The 23,051-nt window shown below is 38.3% G+C and overlaps 1 protein-coding gene across 1 annotated transcript in view; it reads right to left on the bottom strand.

The window, feature by feature from the left end:
• Window positions 1-23,051, bottom strand: part of LOC127952308 (E3 ubiquitin-protein ligase rnf213-alpha) — a 129,605-nt gene that overhangs the window by 32,406 nt on the left and 74,148 nt on the right. Inside the window, exons 23-48 of the mRNA XM_052550693.1 lie at window positions 21,847-22,011; window positions 20,488-21,760; window positions 20,182-20,363; window positions 19,927-20,082; window positions 16,260-19,844; window positions 16,037-16,161; window positions 15,860-15,955; window positions 15,599-15,720; window positions 15,385-15,516; window positions 15,233-15,291; window positions 14,967-15,120; window positions 14,735-14,870; window positions 14,435-14,626; window positions 13,891-14,018; window positions 13,564-13,721; window positions 13,249-13,458; window positions 12,974-13,161; window positions 12,459-12,579; window positions 12,274-12,374; window positions 11,989-12,171; window positions 11,729-11,895; window positions 11,533-11,638; window positions 11,341-11,455; window positions 2,003-2,210; window positions 914-1,110; window positions 709-831 (exon numbers count right to left, since the gene is read on the bottom strand). Coding sequence (XP_052406653.1) covers window positions 709-831; window positions 914-1,110; window positions 2,003-2,210; window positions 11,341-11,455; window positions 11,533-11,638; window positions 11,729-11,895; window positions 11,989-12,171; window positions 12,274-12,374; window positions 12,459-12,579; window positions 12,974-13,161; window positions 13,249-13,458; window positions 13,564-13,721; window positions 13,891-14,018; window positions 14,435-14,626; window positions 14,735-14,870; window positions 14,967-15,120; window positions 15,233-15,291; window positions 15,385-15,516; window positions 15,599-15,720; window positions 15,860-15,955; window positions 16,037-16,161; window positions 16,260-19,844; window positions 19,927-20,082; window positions 20,182-20,363; window positions 20,488-21,760; window positions 21,847-22,011 — 8,382 coding nt within the window. The remainder of the gene's footprint in view (window positions 1-708; window positions 832-913; window positions 1,111-2,002; window positions 2,211-11,340; window positions 11,456-11,532; window positions 11,639-11,728; window positions 11,896-11,988; window positions 12,172-12,273; window positions 12,375-12,458; window positions 12,580-12,973; window positions 13,162-13,248; window positions 13,459-13,563; window positions 13,722-13,890; window positions 14,019-14,434; window positions 14,627-14,734; window positions 14,871-14,966; window positions 15,121-15,232; window positions 15,292-15,384; window positions 15,517-15,598; window positions 15,721-15,859; window positions 15,956-16,036; window positions 16,162-16,259; window positions 19,845-19,926; window positions 20,083-20,181; window positions 20,364-20,487; window positions 21,761-21,846; window positions 22,012-23,051) is intronic.

The raw sequence follows: 23,051 nt of genomic DNA, 5'->3' as shown, positions 1-23,051 counted from the left end.
ATAGTGTCCACACAGACACAATAGCTCTGTTCCAAAACCTAGTCTCACTACAGTCATACAGATGCATTCAATTCATGCAATTCATACAGATGTGGCTCTCTGTCATGAATCCGGTTCATAGACTTCCGCCCAAGTACCACCATAGTTTGCTCTTTCATTTTTATGACTCTCTCACTAAACAGACTTTCACGTCACACTGTACTACATTTCCTACAGCCATTTCACTAATCACACATTCTCCATGAAACCAATCACACACATTATATAATACCCACTCAGATCCTGTTCAAACTGCCGTGTATTGTTTAAGCATTTATGCTGTTTAGCGTAGCTACTTTATGGATCCAGTTTCCTGTCCTTGTTTAAGTTTCTAGTTCTGGTTTCCTTAGTCTAGTCAAAGTCTTGCCTTGCCTGTTTTCTGATCTTCTGCCTGTGTATCTCGGATTGTGTTTGCACCTCACCCGGACTATTGCTCATTTTATTGGATTACCCCTCTTGTCAAGCCCTTTGGATTATGTTCGCCATTGATCGACCTACGGCTGTTTATTGGATTGCTCTTGTGTCTTGCCCTCAATATGTCTGTTGCCATTGTCTGACCCTCGCCTGGTTCTGATCAAATGGATCCACACGTGTCTTGTCCCTGTCGCCTTGTTACACTCTCTATGTTAGGGACATACATAATGTGTGTGTAAATAAGTATATCAATACCTCAATCGCTTTCTGTATTTCATTCATGTTGCAATCCATCATGGCTTTGCCTACTGCATCTCTAATAGTTTTGTAGTCCAGTCCACATGCTACATAGTGGTCAATTTTGTTGTCATCTTGATTCTAAGAGAAACAAGTTTAGCAGTTAAAACATGAATACTTATGAATCATATCAGCATTGTGAAGTAAATCAACCAAAACCCACCATATCAAGAATCTCCTGAGGAAAGAGCCACTTGAACTCTTTCTGTGGCAGAAGTTTCTGGACATATTCAACCCCATGAAGGCTGCAGATCTTTCTGATGAGGTAAACCCTGTACCAGTCATTACTGCTCTGGCAGCATAGATCATCCACACTGTTCAAAAATGCTGAGGTAACGGATGAAGGATCATCCTGTGCACCTAAACCATGAAAAACATGATCAATATCAAGTGAAAACATTAAAATATGATACACTTATTTCTCAGCTTCAGTTTTAAAAAAATAATACCAAGTGATAAACATTTGTCGTTCTTTGTAGAATTTATGAACTTGCCCAGGTCATATTTCATATGATGGTGGGAAACGCATTTACTTGTCATTCCTTTGTACTTTTGACTACATTGCTTAGCAACTTTAATAAATATTGGTATTCAACAAATAATATATTATATAAATAATGGTATTATTTAATAATAGTATTTGGCATTGAGAAATGGTGTAAGTTAAGGTGATTTTGTTTACATTGTTACGCCATTAGATGGAGACAAGATAATCAGCAGTAAAGACTTTTATATTGAAAGAGACTGAAATGCTGATGTAAACAAGGAAGTTATTTTTACACTCAACAACAGCTTGTAATCAGAGTCAACAAATGGAAATCACCCTTAACAGATGAAAGGATAGTACGACAAAGATATTGCTTTCCTCAGCGCACATTCAATCTAATGTTTTATTGTGAAGATGAGATTGAGCTGAAGAATGGGAGAGAGATTTGAGACAAAATGTGTTTTTTTTTTTTTTTTTTTACATTTCACGGTTGTTATTTACTTAGTTTTCCCATCGAACTGTTGTATAAATGGAATCACACTTATTATATTGCATTTAAACACCGTCGCATCATGCCTATGGGTAAATCACATCCATGCTGATATGCAATACTCTGTAATACTGATTATTTATTCATCCAATGGCACTTTCAGCTCTGCTAATCTAATATGCATTTATTGATTGATTGATTAAAACATTTTAATGAATTTCAAAAAAATCATGGTCAAGCACCTGGCTAGTAAAAATAAACCCTAAAACATTTACCAGCACTAGTCACTCTGTTAAAGCGCAGGTCAGCAGCCATATCCAGGCACAATCGAACTCTGGCCACCTGCTGCAGGTGCTCTATAGATGCAGTGTGTTCAGACACAGAATCAGGGTGAAGGAACCTTAGAAGAAAGTGGGTTTCCTCCTCCAAACAGATCTGCTGCTCTATCACAGAGTGCCATTGTGTCCGATCATACATTGAGTCCTGCAGACACAGGAGAAACATACAGTACTTTTAACCAAGCTTTAAATATATTCAACACCATTTCTTAAGGAATTAAACACTGAAAACACAACTAACATTTTATTAATCAGTAAAAAAATTAATTTAGTTGTTTTCCAGTAAAAATATCTACACATTTATAACATACATTTAATTTAGAACTTACTTTCTCTTAACATTTAAAACATAACATTTAAAACACTTAACATTTTTAAGCATAAACCTAAAAAAAAAAAACAAAAAAAAAAAAAAAAACTAACAAATAATTATACAAAATTGGTAAGGATTATGGACAAAAAATGTAATTACAACATACACTTGCAATCCCAGTCAAATGTTTGGACATACTGGATATAATTTATTGTTTGCATAGTCAACAAATATTTTAACCTAACTGTTGCTTGAAATGGGTTTTGTAGAAAAATATGATTTGCACCCATATATGTATTTCTCTGACAAACTTAAAAAATGAATTAAAGTTTTATCATTATTAAAAAAAAAAAAAAAAACAGGTAAATTCATGTGCATGGTGAAAAAAAAAAAAACATTACATTTTTCAGCAAACACAGTAGCTTCTCCAATACTTCTTAAAAAGCATCCGAGGATGCATCTTATGAAATTGGCTTAGAAAAGCCCAGAAAGTGCAGAGATGGAGTTTTTCCTCAATAAATTCCTAGTTAGCTGCTTATTTATAGTTAGTAAGGTAGTTGTTAAGTTTAAGTATGATGTGCATTAAGGGATCTAAAATATGCTCATGCAGAATAAGGTATTAATATGTGGTTTATAAGTACTAAGAAACAGCCAATATACTGTACTAGTAATATACATGAAAATAAGCAACTAGTTTTAAGTTAGAATAGGTCCTTTAAAGTGTTACTGACAAATTATAGCTCATACATAAGATAAATGTCCAGCTTCATTAGAAAAGACAGCACTAACCAGTACAAACCAGCCTTTGATTAGTTGCATTTCTGCAACAAAAATCCAGATAGCAGAACCACTGCAAGAACTATGCCAAATGTGCAGATGCACAGGAGCTCATTCCTGGCCAGCAATACTGTAGTTTATGTATAATTTTTTACAAAAATATCAACTAAATAAAATTACAGCTGTCTCTCAATTCTATCATGCATAATCAAGTGCCCGTGAAAATGAACCTAAAAACTCATTATTTATATATATATGTTTTATATTTTTGAATTTCGATGCTGTGTGCTTGCTCCCCTGCGTGATCACTCCATTTATCTACTCATTGAATGAGGAAGAAGAAATCTCAGTCTCACAGAGCACATGAGCACTGATGACGTATGCATGAGTTGGCTGGTGAGAAAAATAAGAATTTCACAAATCATGGAGAGGATCACTGGATAAATTTGTCAATATTAGTGTAGCACTAATGAGCGGATGGTATTTCAGCTATCTGTTCCATATTAATGAATCCTGACTCTAACACATTCTGCACTCAAAGACCAGAACATGAGTAAACAAAGATCTTCGTTTTACAACATCTTCCAACATAATTCACCATTTGAGGCGCCGCGATGTCGGCAACATCCTGGCGTGGGTGACAGTTTTATTACACCTATTGAAACGGTCCAGAGATATGCGCCGAGCCTCAAAGGAGAAACGAAACACCTTCCACAACACACACACATAAGCACACACACACACAAACCTTTCTTAACGTTCTTTACCTTCATCATTGTGTTACTAAGATGTATTGAATATTGCCTTTTTGGTGCATTAGATGTTTTCCATAATCAAAAATTTGAGTATGTACAATTTTATTGTGTGTTAATCAAACTTTAAATGTGTGTAATTCTGCATATGAATGTAACGTTGTGTCTCTATCAGTTATGTGTGTCATTTTTGGTATCTGTGGAATCTTCATGCTTTGACGAACTCACTTATTTAATGAAAAATTTATTGATCTGGAATTACGAACTTGCTAGAATATCACTGCTGAAATCCGATAAGCCATAACTTATTAGAAGTGGGTGTTACCCCAGAGACAAAGGAATGTTTTTCCCGCTTCAGATCGCGAACGTTCATTGGTTGTTCGCGCAAACAGAGGCGTGAACCAGTCACTCCATAAGTAGAACTGACCCAGGAAGTTCCGCCTTCTCTTGCTCTTGGTCCCTGCTCTTGTTCCGCTCTTCTATCGTCTCTGATCTCAGCACAGTGGCTGAGAGAACAGCCGTTCTCATGGCTCCTTCGGGAGCTTTCATCTCCGTTGTTTTCGTTTCTTTTACTTACTAAGTTTATTCTCCTATTCGCCTCTCCACACAAGGAAGACAAACTTTGAAACGTTACTTTGTTGGACCATTCAAATATCGCGAGATTCTGCAGCAGCCCTGGAAGACACAAAAGAACACGCCCAGCTACAAAGGACCACGCACACACGCACGCTGGTCTGGCGAGTCACAAAAAGAGACCACATGCAAGTATCATTCTCTATGGAGATTTAAATGCTGCTTAAAGTTTGTCTATTACCTTTTCAAGGTGATTTGATTTGTTGTTGTCTTTCAAGGGTTACTGCCTGTGAGTTTGCATAACTGAGCGATTATTCGGTGATCGCGCCTATTCTCTCACCTTTCTCTCTCTCTCTCGCTCCCTCATTTGGATTCTGTTATGTCTTGTACAAAGTTTACTGTCTGTATTGTCATACGCGTATTTACTCTGTGTAATTTGTAGTTTGCTGTATTATTAGTTCAATTATTAAAAACCAATATATATTCATGATTGCTTCTGTCTAAAACGCTCACATCACGAGTCAATGAAATGTTTGACCTTAGCTACAAGCTTGTTACTTTTCAGTAACCGAAATTTCATAATTCAGTTAGGAACTGGAGTCTCTCATTTTCATTAAGGGTGACACTTTGTTGTTTTCTGCATCTGTGCTTGTGATGCCTGTTGAAGTATGAAGATAATTTGAGGAATGACTTGTGGTAAGTTATTTTTTATCTCATAACTAAGTGGGGTTTGCACCCGGAGCGTGTATGTGTGACAATTCCGGGCGAAGTGGCTGATGGGATTTGTATTACTACTGCTCTAGTTTAGCGGCATCTCACGTGCGTTTGTATTGCTATTTTGCTGTTGTGTTTCTCTGCTCCATATCCTAAAGCAGAAATGTCGTCTGTAATGGAGGATTTCTTCAAACTTCCTTCTGAAATCTTTCTGGAGAGATGTACAAAGGAAGAGCTGTTGCAGATTGCAGAGCGTTTTGGAGTGGAGGTAACGAGTAATGATAAGAAGCTTAAAGAAACGCTGATGAAAACTGTGAGAAACGCACTTTCTGAGCGTGGTGTTTTTAAGGTGAGAGCTCAAGTTATTCATTCTGAAGAGTCTTTAACCTCTCCTTTTTACGCTGCTGATCAAAATGTGAAGTTTAGTGACATGTCGTTGCAAGAGAAACATTTATGTGTTGATGCAGAAAAACTTTGTGCTGAACGTGATGCTTGTGCGCTGAAAGAAAAAGAGTTAGAAAATAATTTTGAGATAAGAAAATAGAGTTGCAGCATAATTTAGAGTTGCAACAGACACTGGAGTTACGTAAATTGGAGTTACAATCTGAAAGGGAGGAAAGAGATTTTCAGTTGAGAAGACTTGAGTTAGAGCTGAATGCCCAAACAGTTCGAACTCCTCTTCACGTGTCATCTGTTGAACCTAGGTTGGCTGCACCTGCTTTTGATGTTTATAAAAACATTAGACTAGTGCCGCCATTTTTGGAGAAGTAGAGAAGTTTTTCCAACATTTTGAACGTGTTGCAGAGTCTTTGAGATGGCCAAAAGAGTTTTGGACCTTATTGCTGCAATGTGTTTTAATAGGGAGGGCACAGAAGTTTATTCAGCGTTGACTATGGAGCAAAGTGGTGATTATGAAATCGTTAAGTCTGCTATTTTTCATGCTTATGAGCTGGCACCTGAAGCATACCGCCAGAAATTTAGAAGTCATTTTAAGGCTAAAAAAATGCACATATCTTGAGTTTGCTAGAGAGCAAGAGAACTTGTTTGACCGTTGGTGTACCTCAGTAAAAATAACCACCAAGGAAGAGCTTAGAGAGCTAATTTTTTAGAGGAGTTCAAAAGCTGTGTTCCAAATGCTGTTGCTATATATCTTAATGAGCATAAAGTGAGTAAAATGTCAGAAGCTGCTCTCATGGCAGACGAATTTGTTCTTACTCATCAGCTTTCTGTTAGTCACTTAAATGATCTGAGCAGATCTAAGTTTGAGTGTTACTGTTACAAATAAAAAGGTGGTTGCACACCTGAAGGCTGTGTCAAATTTTGCTGATATCTCAGTCACACGTACGAAAGGTGAGCTGGTTTGCTTTTATTGTAAAAAGCCAGGACATAAAATTTCTGATTGTATTGCTCTTAAAAAGAAAGAGAAAGGGGTTAAACATGTTGGTTTAATTTCTACATCAAATGTGAAACATATTCCTGCTCGATTTAACCAGCAGATTGAACGGGTGGATGTTACTGAGAGGGAGAGTGTTAAAAATAATGTTGATTTTGCACCATTTCTCACTGAAGGGACTGTGGCTTTGCCTAATTCTGAGGAGACTGTGCCTGTACACATCCTTCGAGATACTGGTGCTGGGCAATCCTTTCTGATGGAAGGACTTTTGCCCTTGTCTGAACGTACTGCTATGGGATCAAAGGTGCTGGTGAGAGGACTTGAGATGGGCTTTACCGAAGTTCGTCTACACCACAGTCATCTTAATTCCAAACTCGTGTCAGGTGATGTGGTAGTTGGAGTTCGTGCTATGCTTCCTGTCCCTGGTGTAACTTTCATACTGGGCAATGATTTAGCTGGGGGAAATGTCTGGGAAAAGTCAATTCAAAAAGTTCCAGTTGCTCCTTTACAGCCTATTGCTGCAGTTACCACTCCTTTTCACACTTGACGATTGATTGCGTTGGTCCTTTACCATGGTCTAAAGCTGGGCATGCTTATTTACTCACTGTAATGTGCCAGACTACACGTTACCCTCTAGCTTTTCCTCTGAGATCAATCACCAGCAAAGCTATTTTAAAGGCTTTAACAAGTTTCATGTCTATTTTTGGTATTCCAAAAACCATACAGTCTGACCAGGGTTCGAATTTTATGTCTGAAACTTCTCTAAGGTCATGCAACAACTTGAAGTTAAACATAACATATTAGTGCTATAGTGATCACCCTCAAAGTCAAGGAAGTCTGGAAAGATTCCATCAGACTCTTAAGTCACTTTTGAAGTCTTATTGTGTCGAACTTGACTGTGACTGGGAGGAAGGACTTCCTTGGATGTTGTTGGCTATTCGTGAGGTTGTACAAGAGAGCATAGGGTTTAGTCCTAATGAGTTAGTGTTTGGACACACTGTTAGAGGCCCTATTGCTGTCTTGGCAGATGAGTGGACTAAGTTTGACCCTCCTGAGAATGTTTTAGACTATGTAAGTAGTTTCCCTTATCGACTCTATGAAACTAGAGCAATAGCTCTACGAAAGTTAGCTAAGTCTCAGGGGAAAATGCAGAGGTTGTTTGATCGAAAAGTCAAGGCCAGGAATTTTCAAGTAGGTGATCAAGTACTGGCGTTGATACCTGTTTTGACTAGTCCTTTCCAGGCTCGGTTTGCTGGACCGTATACGATTGCGAAGAGTCTTTCGAATAACAACTATTTATTAAATACACCCGATCTGCGAAAGTAAATCCATGTTTGTCATGTTAACTTACTTAAATCCTATGTGACTCCTGTACCTTCTTTGTTTGTTGATGTTGTAAAAATTGCTGAAACTACAGATTCAAGTGTTTCAGAAGCATCTGTAGAGGTGGATGACCACTTTGAGTAAATGAAAGGTCCTTCTCGAGGAGAAGTGGAAGGGCGACTGAATAACCCTGAAGTGCTTGTCAACTTGGCTCACCATTACTTCAGAAAGAGGTGGATTATTTACTTGATCATAACTTAGCAGAACCCAGTTTTAGTTCTTGGAGTTCTCCATGTATTTTAGTGAGTAAACCTGACAGTTCGTATCGATTTTTGTACTGACTACAGGAAACTCAACACTCAAAACCAGTTTGTTACCCTCTACCCAGGATCGATGACTGCATTGACCGTGTTGGCTCTGCGAAATTTGTTAGCAAATTGGACCTCCTGAAAGGTTATTGGCAAGTGCCATTGACATCCCGTGCTAAATAATTATCTGCTTTCGTTACACCTGACAGGTTCCTTCAGTACACGGTTATGCCTTTTGGGGTCCGAAACGCTCCTGCTACATTTCAACGGTTGGTAAATCACGTGTTGTCCGGGATGAGTGGTTGTGAGGCTTACTTGGATGATGTTGTTCTGTATAGTTCTTCTTGGTCTGAACATCTCGATCAAATTAGAGAGCTTTTTGTGCATTTAGCCAAAGCCAACTTGACTATAAACCTTGCTAAGTGTGAATTTGGAAAGGCTACTGTGACATATTTGGGTAAGGTGGTTGGCCGGGGTTGTGTGAAACCGATTCACGCTAAAGTGAATGTGATCTGTAGTTTTCCCAAGCCAGCTACCCGTCGTGAGTTATGACGATTTCTCGGGATGGTGGGTTACTACAGGGGTTTTTGTCATAATTTTGCAAATGTAGTTGCCCCTCTGACCGATAAGCCCAAAGAGACTTTTGAGAAGCGTTTTGTACTTGCAGTTGATGCTAGTGCTTATGGGGCTGGCGCTGTTCTTTTACAAGAGGATTGTAACGGAATCGAACATCCAGTCAGTCACCAGCAAGTGTATTCTACAGTGGAAAAAGAGGCATTAGCCCTTATTCTAGCCATTCAACATTTTGAGGTCTATTTGAGCGTGGTTTGTGGTCCTATTACTGTATATACTGACCATAATCTGTTGACTTTCTTTGATCGAATGCGCGGCAAGAATCAAAGAATTATGAGATTGAGCCTTATCTTACAACCTTTCCACTTACTGATTAAACATACGTGGCAAGAACAACATCATTGCTGATGCTCTCTCGCAGATGTAAGATGTACCAGAGTGTCTGGCATCTTTTCTTCTCTTTCTCCTTTCTTCTCTTTCACGTTCCTCTTTCTCTTTTCTCCTTTCGTCTTTTTCTTCTCTCTGATGTCCTAGGGCCCAGGATTCCGGGAGTGAAATGGAGTTGGAGTTATGGAGATGAGTATTATATTTATTGTACATTTGCACTTAAAATGTTGTTTTGCCTTTGTACTATTTTTCTTTTTCTTTTTTTTTCTTTTGGTTCTTTAGGAGAACCTCCTTCTGGAGTGGGAGGTGTGACGAGCCTGAGTCTCCTCCCCCTGATTCCATTGGTGCTGACCATGGGAGTTCCTGATTGGTTTTCTCATTGTTAATTGATATTTAGTTAGAATATATGAGAGTGCTGTGCGTTGTTTGGAGCAGGCACTCTCTGGGGAAATACTCCTCCGGAGTGTCTCTTTCATATGTTTTTCCTTACACATGTAGCGTCAATTCTGTTATAGCTGTTTGTATGTTTCTTTGTTTTCTCTTATCCCTAAACTTCTGTTATTATTATTATTATTATTTGTGGCATATGTTTAAATCAATAAATAAATTGTTGATGGAACGTTTTGCATGATCCCTCTTTCATGTTGCGATTTAAAACGAGTTTGTTTAGGTGTAGGAGTTTATATGAATGCATGTCTGAGGGGAGCTTACTGTCTTTAGAAAAGTTTAGATGGTATTTTTTCTTTTCATCTTGCCTCTGTATAATGCATATTAAACTTCATTAAACTTCAAGTGCAGTGCTGCTTCGTTTACAGAAGAAATCAATGAAAAACTATTTAAGCGCCACCTGCTGGCAGAGAGTGAATCTGCATCTCATTCAGCTCGTCTGCTGTTTCATGCAGATATTTTTATGTATAGTTTCACAAAACTCAAGTCAAACCATTCTGTTTTTGCTTCCAAATTTATTAATTATACAATCTAATTTTGATTAAAAACTGCTCATGTTGCATGTATGCAGCATCTTTGTTTGGATCATAATTCAAATGCAGTGGTTACGCAGACAAAGCCTTATTTTGTTTATATGAAGATATTTATTTTATTTGTTTTGGGGCTTGTTTTAAAAAGAGCAAAAGAGCAATAATATGCAAGTGCTATATTAGTATATTATAGTTATATTATAATCTCAATCAAAGAAATGTACAGCATTTTATCCGCTCAATCAAACGACAAATTTAATTCATTATTTGTCTTAAATATCATTTTGTTTAAAAATTAAAATCATGAATTGAATCGAATTGCGAAATCAAAATCGTGAATCGAATCGTGAGTTGAGTGAATCGTTACATCCCTAACTTAAAGTGAAAGTCCTGAAACAAGGTCACGTAGAGAGTTTAAAATCAATATGCTATCAAACAATGATATTAGAGAAGCTTTGCTTTAAGTGGCAGAGGACTGTGTGACCCTAAAATTAAAAAAGCAAATTCCCTGCAAATCTTTGAATTCCTTATTTGTGAACACTGTCAGTAAGACACTACAGTCAGGGGACATGCAGCTGGATGTGGCACTGTTGCAGCTAAATGGACTAACCTAATTTATGGACTAACCTAATTTAATTAATGGCTGCAAAATTCTTTTTCAAAATGTATACAGCCTGATCTAAAATCTAAAGGATATATACCCCCTATGGACCTGAATTTATAAAATGTAACATTCCTAAAAATTTCAAAATAAAGTGACAGCTGACTTGATGTATGATGCTGTATTATTCTGCTTGTTAAATTATGGTTATATGTGACCCAAATACAACTATTTGAAAATCTGGAATCTAACAGTTTAAGAAAATCTAAATAGTGAGAAAATCGCCCTTAAAATTGTCCAAATGAATTCTTAGCAATACATATTACAAATCAAAAATTAAGTTTTTATATATTTACGGTAGGAAATTTACAAAATATCTTCATGGAACATGATCTTTATTAATATCCTAAAAATTTTTGGCATAAAAGAAAAATGTATAATTTTGACCTATACAATATTTTTTTGGCTATTGCTACAAATATGCCGCAGAGACTTAAGACTGCTTTTGTGGTCCAGGGTCACATATATGTATTAAGCAGTAGGACGTTTGTAACTGTAGAGTGAACATGAGTTGATATACACACCTCCAAAGTATTTATGTACAAGGAATAAAGCTCAGTCTTATCAGTCTCCTGAATGATGTTGCTTTGCTCAACTTCTGTCAGATGCTGCTGAAGATAGTGCTTCACGTCATCAAAGCTAAAAAAGGATAAGACAAAAACTATTAGGATGTGTAAGAGGAGTGTGCTGTGAGCTGTTAAAAGCCCTGCACTCACCTGTACTTGAGCAGGAGTTTCAGCACCACTGAACGCACCACTGGATTTTTATCCACAGAGTCATCGAAGGGAGAAAGAGCCTTAGTCAAGAACTTGCAGTCTTGTCCTGTGAGAATGAAGAACAATGTTCTGGTCGTTTAACTATTCTAATCATTTTCTAGACTTTCACACATATACTGTACAGACTGACATATACCTCTAATCTGAGGGAGCGAGTGGGCCTCTACCATCAGGAGGGACAACAGATGGTGGATGATGTCCATGCTGGGAGGAGTGCTGTCCTTGAAGCACATAGTGGACACCAGATCAATGAAGAAAGCATTGCATCGTTTTCTGAACAATGCATTTTGACTGATTTGACCCCTAAAGACCAAAATAAGCACACAATCTTTTAGACTAACAGAGGCAAACAGAGACAAAGCAAAACTGTTCAGTTCAGACAATTAGTCTATTTACTGTATTGTGTCAGAGGGCTTGAGCTCAAAGTCATCAGGCACTTCATAGCGACACAGAGGACAGAGCATCTGGCCAGGCACCAGCCACTGTTTGATACAAGTCATGCAGTAAATGTGGTCACAGGGCAGACTCAAAGCGTCCTGTGGGTCTCCCATGCACACTGGACAAAGCTGACTACCAAACCTGGGGACAAATCACCAGTATTCAATAGTAGCCTCTTACGAAACCTTCAGTAAGTATAATTAATAACAAACCTTTACCTAAAAACCTGACTTAAAAACTTACCTAAAAATGCTCTGAGACGCTTTATTTTTGCAAGCTTTGAGAATGGTGACCACTGCCTCAAACGGTTGCTTGTTTTTGAGGTCTGAGTCCTGCTCCAGGACCTTCAGCGAAGAGATGAGTTTTGATAAGCAGAAATGAAATTGTTTAAGAAGCTATTTTCAAGTAAGGACTGAAAGCTGACTCACTTGTGCTAAGCGTCGAGTGTGTTCAAGAACCAGTGGCCTGAGGTTCGAATGCACATCCTCGACACCCAGTAGCATGTGCTCCACAAACAAGGCCAGAGAGTATATGCGACGCCAGCCATGTCTATAGTAAAGAAAATTTATTTAGATGACCTGCTTCTTCATTAAATGAACTGTAAATAATTATATCAGTGCAATACAATCTAAAGCACTGGCTCTCTAACAGAGGAATGGGGCTTTTAAGTGTATTTCTAGGTAGTTATAAGGATAGTCAAATCAACTTATTAAAATTAAAATGGTTACAGTTAATGGGGAATCTCGAATCAAAAATGACAATAACCACTGATTTACAGTATCTTAAGAGGTATAAAGCCAATACCAACACAAACAGACTGAAGAATGGCTTATATCCCCAAACTGTAGGTGCTATCATGTAGGAATGTAACACAACATACAAAGAACATGTACAAACATGTACGTTTCTCATAAGACAATATATTTTAGAGCTAATAACTCACTGGATGTGGGTGACAATCTGTTTGCTTTTCTCTCCATAGTGGCGTCGACTCTCCTCACAGCAGACCAGCTCAATTGGCACCTGTAGCTTTTTAACCCGTCTAAGCCAGGCCAGACTTTGACCATCTTCATCTAGAGACTGGGACTCCAGGCATTCAATACAGGCCACTGCAGTGTACACATCTAACACCTGAGAATCAAAAAGACTGTCAGAGAAGTAACCAAAGTAAAACATACATATTCCAATCCATGTAATACAAATTATGAAAGCACTTACCAGTTCTGTTCCTTCTCTGGCATATGTGTTATCTAGAAGCCCCTGAGCAATCTGAGGCTCTATACAGATCATCCTGTAGAGGTTCTGTATTCGGTTCTTGAAGTGATGGTAGGCAGCATGAACCCACGGCAGAGAAATGACTTCTCTCTCATGGATTACCTGACTACCTCTAAGCTCATTTACACCACAGGTAAGGGCTCCACATAAGAGCTAAAAACAGATATACAAACATATCAACACAAGAACGAGAAGTATATGTCCTTGGATGTGCAGATGATGTATAGAAATCTATCTCTGGAAGAGACTGACCCTCACCTTGAGATTCACCACTGATGTTACCTTCATGGTCATGGAGATGAAATCCTGGAGATACCTGTGGAAAAACTCCTTCTGCATCTCTTGGGTTGCTTCGGAGATGTACCTGCCCAAGGGGATCTTCCATAAAAACTCTTCAAATTGATCTAGAGAGTGTCCTGTTGAAGAAAAGCATTGAGATATATTGTTTGTTTTCCCTAGAACTGTAAAAAAAAAAAAAAAAAAAAAAAAAAACCTGCTCTAAAGAGAGAATCCACACTGATGTAAGTGTGATTGCTGAAACAACAACAACAACAAACAGCAAGGATAACAATTAAGTCAATATACCTTCTTGCTGAAAAGCATGTACCCAGAGTTCCTCTAGGTAATCTTTAATTCTCCAGCTGAAAGGCATGGTGCAACCCTCATTGCTGTCAACTCCAATGTAGTTCTGAACCAAGATTGTCTTCTCTGAGCTGTTAAAGACCAAATGTTTCTTTTTTTAGTTACAACAACATTACTTTAAAGCCAAGAAATGTACAATGCACATTGACAGTGTTCAGTCATGTTTACATGTTTAAAATGTTTTCTTGCTTTGAATGTGTTCAAACATTTTGTCTTATGTTGTTAATGTTATCATTTAGGTAGCTAGCTATAAAGAAGCTGACTTTAACTAACTTGCTCAGAAGAATTCTGTTTTCAACTACTGCTTTAAAATGACAGCGACTGTACTGAAAGTAAATGCTATTTAGCTCTGCTGCAGATTTATACATTGCATTGTGAACTGCTGTCCGACACATTGTGGAATGATCAAAAATCAATCTTGTAGCTAGAAGCATGTTTGGGCCCAAAGGCTTACACAATATATCTTTATATCAAATAAATTACTCACCTGTTGTCTAGGCTTGTGTAAGCAACATTCAGTAACTCGACATCTCCAAAAATGTCCAGCCACAATTTCCTCAAGGCTTCATCAGAGTTTCTGTCCAGCAAGAGGTCTAGGTTGCAGTCACGGTCAATAATTGAAACAATTTGTGCCAAAAATGGAGTTACTACTGCTTGAACTCGTCTCCAAAGAGCATGTCTAAAATACATAAATGAACAAGTAGAGTTGTTTTAAGTATAGCTTATAGTTTCACAAAGATACAATTCAAGACCTTTATGAACTTTACACCTTCTCTCATTCACTTACCTAAAAGTCCCCCCCTCTTGCAATGCATCAGTATTTAGTGCTTCCTTGAAGACCCAGCTCTTGGCAGAGATTGTGCTTTCATCGACAGCCATCAATAGAGAATGAAGCCGTTTCTTTAAAGCTTTGATAAATTCAGCTGAGTGAAATAAATATATACATTTCAGTGACCACATGCAATTTGGCAAATAAAGTCTATTAAAAAAAAACTAACAGAAAGAGGGATAAGTCTCACCTTGTGGACTCTCATTGTCATCCAAGAGCATTAGAAGAATCTCTACTCTCTTGGTGCTGCGGTTGCCTGCCTCTGTCTGATCTCTTAGCATGCCAACTGCACTCTGAACACAGCTACGAACCAGCACATTGGTGTCTAAAACATTCTCCCAGCCCTATAGAGCATCAGAAACAGAACTATATTCTGAAGCTTATTAAACTCAACAGGGTGAAGACAGTTCAAAAATATACTTAAAATATATTGCTGTTGTTGAGGTTGTGACCCACAGTATTGTCTGCCGGTTCCATCTTCCCTTCTTCTGTTTGCATGTCTTCAACCTCCATATCTGCAATCAATACATTTTTTTTTAAATATTTTGAGCACACTGATCACTTCTTTAAAGACAACTTTCAATATTCTGAAAATAACCCAACATCACCTTCAGGCTCATCTGTTTTCTCTGCTTTATCTTCAAACAACTGGCTGATGGTCAGACACTGCAAGGCTTTTATATCAGAAATAATGTCTTTCGATGTCCTCAGGTCATCAATGTGAACTGACATCCAAGGGCCTAAAAAAGATGAATATTTATTGAGATTTTGTCTAAAACAAACATAATGTTGGTCAGTGATTCAAATAATCAGTTTTCTTACCACCATGAAATCCAACATAGGAAGTTCCACCATCCATTCTGGGTAGCTTAGTGATGAAATACACAAAAATCTTTCCATTTGACTCTTCCCTGTATTTGTTGATTTCATTGAGACAAGAATATCTGGAAGTATATAAAATAATGCTGATTTCATTGGATTTAAAAAATAAAGAAGTGTAAAAGTACATTTGGCCACAAAGTTCATTTTGCTCAAAAAGTAAAAACCCAAGTACCCCCTCCCCCCCACACACATTTAACTCACTTTGCAGATGCAATGAAATTTAAACTTTGGGTGCTTTCATCAAAATTGGTTTGAATGATAAGTATCTTATCTCCAGTGGTGTTTTCCAAATAATTCCTGTACAAAGAAAATGTAATTAAATAAATAAAAAATATGCGTTTGTTGTTGTGATATGAAGTGATGTCTTAAGCACAATACCTGATTGTCTTGAGAAATGAGGTTTCCATATCAAACTGCTGTAGTGAGAGGAGCTCAATGTTTTGAACTATGTTCTGTAGCTGTTCAGTTTCTGTTGCGGTCAGAAGCCTTGAGAATGTAGTTACCTATAGGATACAAAAAGATAGCAAGAAACAATTTTGTGCACAACTTGCAAAGATAGAAATGTTAAATACTCAACATTTTTAAAATACAATATGTTTACCTCTGTGAAAAAGGCATGGCTAGGCCCTGCTTGCTGTATTTGAGAAAGGATGAAGTCAGCAAGTGAGCTATGCTTCTGGTCTTCAAAGTACACCCTTGACAAGTTCTCAGTTTCTACTTTGGAGAAGGAAGTGCAGTCTAGCCTAACCACTGCATCTGGTGTAGCACAGTTCAATAGGATCAATTTAGCCTCATCTAAGATCCTCTTCGAATCATCTGAAATCTGCCCTTTGAGCTGCTCTGTAACTTGCAGGACAACAGAGGCACAGGTGTCTGAGTGGAAGCCAATGAAAGCATCAGCAGGACAGTAGCAGCATGTTTGGGAAGCAATTGAGTGATAGCTTTTAGCTTCAATGAAGCATGAAACCCACTGCTCCAGCTTCTCAGCAAGGTCCTTTTGCTCACTTTTGAGTATGGTATTGATGTCAAGATAATGTTTCTCCAGCCTGTTGATCAGTGGAATGGGAAACTGCTTGTACACAACATCCTTCTCCTCAATGACAATGAGCCTGAAATCTCTGTGCACTCTGCATTTGACTCTGTGAGTTCCAAGCCCCAAATCCACATATTTCTGACCTCCGAGCCAAACATAATATTGGTTGAGAGCATCATACAAGCTTTCATACAAATTCTGCAAGTTCAGAAGCACAACGGTTTGACCGGTTTCCATACAGATCTTCACACGGTTAATATTGCGGCATATTTGAGTATACTCCTGGTCTTTTGGAAAGCTTGAACCAAAGATAATCTCTGGTTGCCGCAGGTCTGAAAAAAACATATGCTGAAGAATTTGAAGGGCTGCATAGTTTTTGGTCAGAACCAGCAGGTATCTGCATTCCTCATCTTGACCAATGTCTGTGATGTTCTCTCTTACAAGCTCAAAGGGACTGATATCCTCAAGTTTGGGTTTGATATGTAGTCTGCTGGTGAAAACTGCAACAGCATCCACATTATCCTTGCCACTGAAGTTCCTCAGCACAGCTTTCACAATCTGTTCTGCACTAGGCTTGTTCCTCTGTTCTGAAACTTTGGCAACCGCAAATATCATTTTTATCAAACTGTAATAGTCTCGCAAACCAAAGAAACCTCTGCCCTGTTCATTACAGATGTGCAGGTAAGAATTGGCAAATGGCTCAAAGTCATTTCTTACCCTCCCAAGGATCATGGGATCTGAGGAACATATTCCTTCAGCAGTCTCAATCAATTCCCTTTCATCAGGATCACCACGTGAAACAAATATCCCTCTATTCATCTTGGCTGGATCCAAAGCCCAGTTTGAGATACCGATGAATCCAACCTTCTTGTGTGGTTCTGGCTGGTCATCTATGCATCCCTCTTCCAACAATGGATGTAAAGTTTTCAGGGGCATTTTCTTGGAATCTTCCGCCAAGCCTATCTCATCTAGCACTACCACTGAGACATACTCTGACAGATTCTTGTCTTTCTGAAAACGGGCAGACTGCTTGAATGTACTGATGATACCATCTGGTGTAGAGTGAGGACTGCACTGGAAGGAAACAAGATGAATTTGCTTTAGCCGTTTAAACAAATCCGAATGAGCAGCTTGGCCTTGCATGCCATCTGCAACTAGAGTTTTTGACAAAGACTTAGAGCTTCCAGGTTTTCCAACCAAAAAGAGAGGTATTCTTAGTTCAATGCAAATAACCATCATGAAGACATTTTCCTTTAAGGCACTGTTCCGGGCAATAGTTTCACCCAATGGAACTCCACTCAGGAAAAGATCCTGAATAAGTGAGATCTCCTGCATCACTTTCATTGGGCTGTAGGCCTCTGGAAGGTATCTGCAAATGTTTTCTCTGTATTTCTGTTTATCCTCCAAGCAGGCATGGTAACAGACACCAATAGCCATAATTAAGGACCATAGAATTGGGTTTGTTATTTCAGTATCCCTCTGATGTTTATCATTTGTTTTTCCACTCTCAAACTTGTCAAGCTCTGAGAGGAACATTTCATGGTTTATGTAGAACCACCCAAACACTTCCATGCAACGCTCTACGTCCCTCAGACTCACAAAACTACATTCATCCTGTCTTGTTCGCATATACATCTGTGAGGCTGACAAAACATCTGTAATGGTTGTGATGCAGTTTGAATCAATGGAATGGGTTTGAAATACCCTTTCAACTATTTGCTTGATGTACATTTTCTCAGTATGGTCACTAAGTTGTCCAAAGTCCCACACTAGTGGAATCATACTAGGTGGTAAAGCATGCACTCTGTACACAAGCTGGCGAAGTGGAATGGATCCAAGTTTTTCATCCGTTTCCTCAGCATGAATTCTGTATCCCAAACCAGCTGACTCCAATCTCTTGATCATTATGTCTGTGTGTTTTCTGTATGGGTTGCAAGCAGCAATGATTTGCAAGCCAGTGTCATCTGTCAAATCCTTTCCCTCAGCAGTGTTGTCACAGAGGACTCCCTTAATGCTGCTAATGGCCTCTGTTGTGTTTGCTTCATCAAAAAACAACACAGAGTCTAATCCATAGTTCTGCTTGTTTCTTAACGCCATGTCCTCTGCTTCTCTCACTTTGGTGTAAATCATATCTGAACTGGTCCCCCCATGAACCTTGACTAATTTTATATTGTCAGTGGCAATTCCACCTCTGTGCATCTCACAAAGAAATTTGATTAGTCTGGTCTTCCCACATCCTGTCTCACCCATGATTATTACAGGAATCCTGCAGCGGAAGCGCATGTGAATTGCCAGAATTTTCAACATGTTGTCTGTGGTAAGCTCATATGTTTCATCTGGGTCAGTAGGAGACTGTATTCCCAACACTCTGGCAAGACTCTCAATTTTCTCATGTCGTGGAAGCTGGTCAAAATCTATATTAAAAGGAACTCTCTGTAGTTTGAGGCCCTCATAGAGCTCTCTGGTCATGATGTTCTGCTTGATCACTCTTTTTGTTAATGGATCAATTGCATCAATCATTTTCTGAGCATTTGGCTGAAGATGAAAGCCAATGAATGTCATTGACTCATGGTCATCATTGAAGAAAATATATGGATGTGGTTCCGACTCCCATCGTTTTCTTATCCTAAAGGGAGCCAGATCCTCTTCATTGGCAGAAGAAAGGTCATTTTGCAGTCTTCCTGGACTCTGGTCAGAGATGCTAAGTGAAGGAGTGGCAAAATCCTTTGCCATTAGAATCATGAAATCAACAATAAATTGTTTAAATCCCAACAAAATGTCACCTATAACAGAAACTTCACAGAAAACGGAGCTCTCACAATCCCTAAGTTGTAAGTTTAGGAACCAAGAAAAATTCCGCAACTCCGCCCAAGAGGGGTCTACGATGCCGCAGTACACAAACAACATCTGAAGACATTCAACATGAGTGCCCTCAACTCCTTGGTACCTGAAGGTATCCAAATTAACACCATTGTAGAAACGTTGCAGGTACTGATAAGGCCGCTGGTAAGCCTCACTTTGGAACTCTTGGTCATCCATGAGGGGATCATCACCCTCCGCTAATGACGGATCTTCCTGGATCCTCATTTCTAGCTCAAGGACCTCTTTAGGTGGACGGCAGTAAACACTTGGAAACACATCCATGAAAGCATCCTATCATAAAAGGCAAATAAATTCATAAGAAATTTGCAAGCAAATAATCCTACATGGTTTAAGCAAATTTATATTTACTTACAGTTTTTCTGTCATATTGTGATGTTCTGCAATCTGGTCTTAGTATCTCAATTACATACAAGTGCTCATTATTCCTTTTCCACATATTTCCTTCCGAGTCTATGAGGTAACCAAGAATCAACAGCCTAAACAGGAACTCATGAAGTCCTGTTTTCACCTGTAAGTATAAAAAATAATAATAATAAACGGCAACAAAAATTATTTCTATTTCTTCACCAAATTGATAAAAAAATAATAATTAAATACAGGTAGCTACCATGGTGGTTATGTCAAAATGATAAACTGAAAGCTCCTGTTTCTTGAAGTTGTTGAGCAAGGACTTAAGGATGATATTTTCATCAACTCTTGGCTCAGTTAACCGGATGCACTTCAGCTGTGTAGGCTTATCGGTGATCTTTTTTAATTTCTCATGCATTCGTTTAATGTAAAGTGATTTCCCTAAAACGCACAAAAGATTTAACTTATTTGACAAATTGAAGTGCAAAAATGTTTCGATTCATATACGCAGAAAACTAAGTTTTCATGCATTTATTTATTTTTATTTGGTCAAATTTATACTCACCGACTCCTGACCTTTCAGAGAATACAACACCCACAAACTGTTTGTTTTTGAACACAGCAGCAGCACTGGATATGTCAGCTGGGACTGTAAAATGCCTAACAAGGTATTTCTGAATACTGATTATTGGTTCTTGGGGTACCAAGTGCGATCTAAACTGACTAAAAGCAGAGGGAAGGTACGTATGTTCCTTATTAGAGCTGCAGATCAACACCAGTCTGTAATCATTTCTGCTTTGTGCATTTTGCTGGTGAAAAAACTGCTCCACTTTGTAGCTGACTTCATAGGTAAGTTGGTCCACATAAAGCATTGTGTATATTTTATTTCCTCTATAGCCATCAGAGAGACAACGCCTGAGGAAAAGCTCCACTTCTTCATATGGAGTGGATCCACTGCAGAGAAGTACTTCATCATAGGTTGGTAGAGGCTCTTTGATGCTTCTCATGTAGATTGAAATACATGTTATTAGAATTTCTTCAAAAGGGCAGATAATCAGATTTGGTTTTCCAGTAGCCATTCCATTTGGCAGTTTTCTCTGAATATTACTTGTTTTCTCATCCTGTTTGGAATCACTCTCATGTTGACTTGGGCTGTTGGCTAAAATTTCAAGAAGATATCCAAGGCTTCTAAAATCAAGGCAATCTGGCAGGAAGTTGTTCATGTCTCGCATGTAAGCATTCCAAATCACATCTAGCTTTTCTGACCCATTAGCATGCCTCAACTGACTTGCCAAGTTGTCAAACAATGCACATGGATTATCAGTATTCAAATCATGTTTAATCATGCTGGGAACTTCTGCAAACGTTTGAAATTCTAAGTCATCATTTTGCCTAATGTCCTTCTTGATAACCTCACACTGAAGCCTGTCCCAAGCTTGGGTCACATCTGAAAAGGAGCAATTAGGTTTGATAAAGGAGAGCATTATAAGAACTTGATCTTTCAATTCAGTGCCGTTTTTCTGGGTGAGCTGACTGCATAAGTAGACCAGCTGTTCTGAAGTAAAATAGTTTAAATAATAATGCTGAGATCTCTGCTTATCCATAAAAGCCTTCCAGAAGCATAAACAGCTCTCCATTTTCCGACAGACTTCTGGCAACTGTTCTGTGACTTCACCTTCCATCATGACACTAACAACACTTCCTAAATTGAGGTCCATAATTATGCATGCTTCTTTACTATTACAGTTGACCGTTGCCGTCCAAAGTCTGAACAATGGATTTCCAGCAACAAACAAGTCAATAAATGCACAGGCCAACCTCTGTACACTGGCAAAGACCTGGAAACAGAAAAGAAGTTCAGTAATAATTACAACAACCAAGGTGAAAGACAGCAGAATAAAAAACATAAAAACTGTAAAGTCACCTCTGCAAATCGATTGACTTCACGCTGGCCCTGATCTCCTTTGCCCGATATTAGCATTAATTTATTTTGAAGTTCTATGAGGTCTTCAAAAGTATAAATGCGTGTCTCACAGCCCTCATCATGCTCTTCCATAATATGTAACTTCAGAATATTTTCCAAGCATAACTGAAAAAGAGCAATATTCAAGGGTTGATATTTCCAAAGTATTATCTGCATCAAATATAGTATTAAAACAGAATTGAGAGAACTAAAAATATGCATTGTAATAATGTATTATTTTATGTAAAAGCATTTTTTTAATTGAATCATATGATATATTATTATAAAATAATATTGCATCATAGAATTAAAAGGTAACCAATTCAATACATGGATTTACAAAATATTTACATTTAATAATTTGCTAATAAAATAGGATGCATTTCAACATGTCATGCAGTCCTTCCTTATTCAATATCTGACATTTTTATGTAGCTGCAGTATGCTATTAGATTTTTACTATTAAACTCTGTCTGTTTTTTTTTTCTTCTAGGGTATGAACAATGACCCATTCGCAAATGAATCACTCTTTTGAGTTGATTTAGTTCAAAGACTTGATCAAACATGTTGACAAATTAATAGAGCTTCAACCGGGAATGCCGTTTTAAGAGTCTTTTTTGGCTTATACAGAAATCCTCCAATATTTTTCTTTACAAATACTTGTTTTGTACATCTAATTCGTAACCAGTGTTTTGTTTTGTTCTGTCCTCTGAGTCTCCGTGTCTCACTTCTCACCAGTGCATTCACGATGCATACAGTAGGTGGCCAACCAAAATGTAGTTTCTACCGCCGCACGTGCCCCCGCCACATTTGCAGCTTTTGAACGCTGAGTGGTGCTTTAATCGCAAGTTATCAAACAAGCGCATCAAACCACATTTTCGCAAATATCCGTCAACTTTGCCTCACTGATGTGTTACATTTGACGGCTGCAGTCAAGTGTTTGTGCTAAAATTATTAGTGCGCATGCATTAATGTATGTATGTATTCTTATGTAATCTGTGAAGGTTGCATTTTTCTTTAAAGGTGCGTCCATGTGGAGAGAGTCAGCACTGTAAATTTCATCTGGCAGCCGACCAGCCGGCAGCCATATCATCCCACTGAAGCTAAGAAGGGCTGAGCCTGGTCAGTACCTGGATGGGAGACCTCCTGAGAAAACTAGGTTGCTG

The sequence above is a fragment of the Carassius gibelio genome, chromosome B3, assembly GCF_023724105.1.
Source record: "Carassius gibelio isolate Cgi1373 ecotype wild population from Czech Republic chromosome B3, carGib1.2-hapl.c, whole genome shotgun sequence".
Taxonomy (NCBI): domain Eukaryota; kingdom Metazoa; phylum Chordata; class Actinopteri; order Cypriniformes; family Cyprinidae; genus Carassius; species Carassius gibelio.
This window is presented reverse-complemented; position numbering and strand designations above follow the sequence as displayed.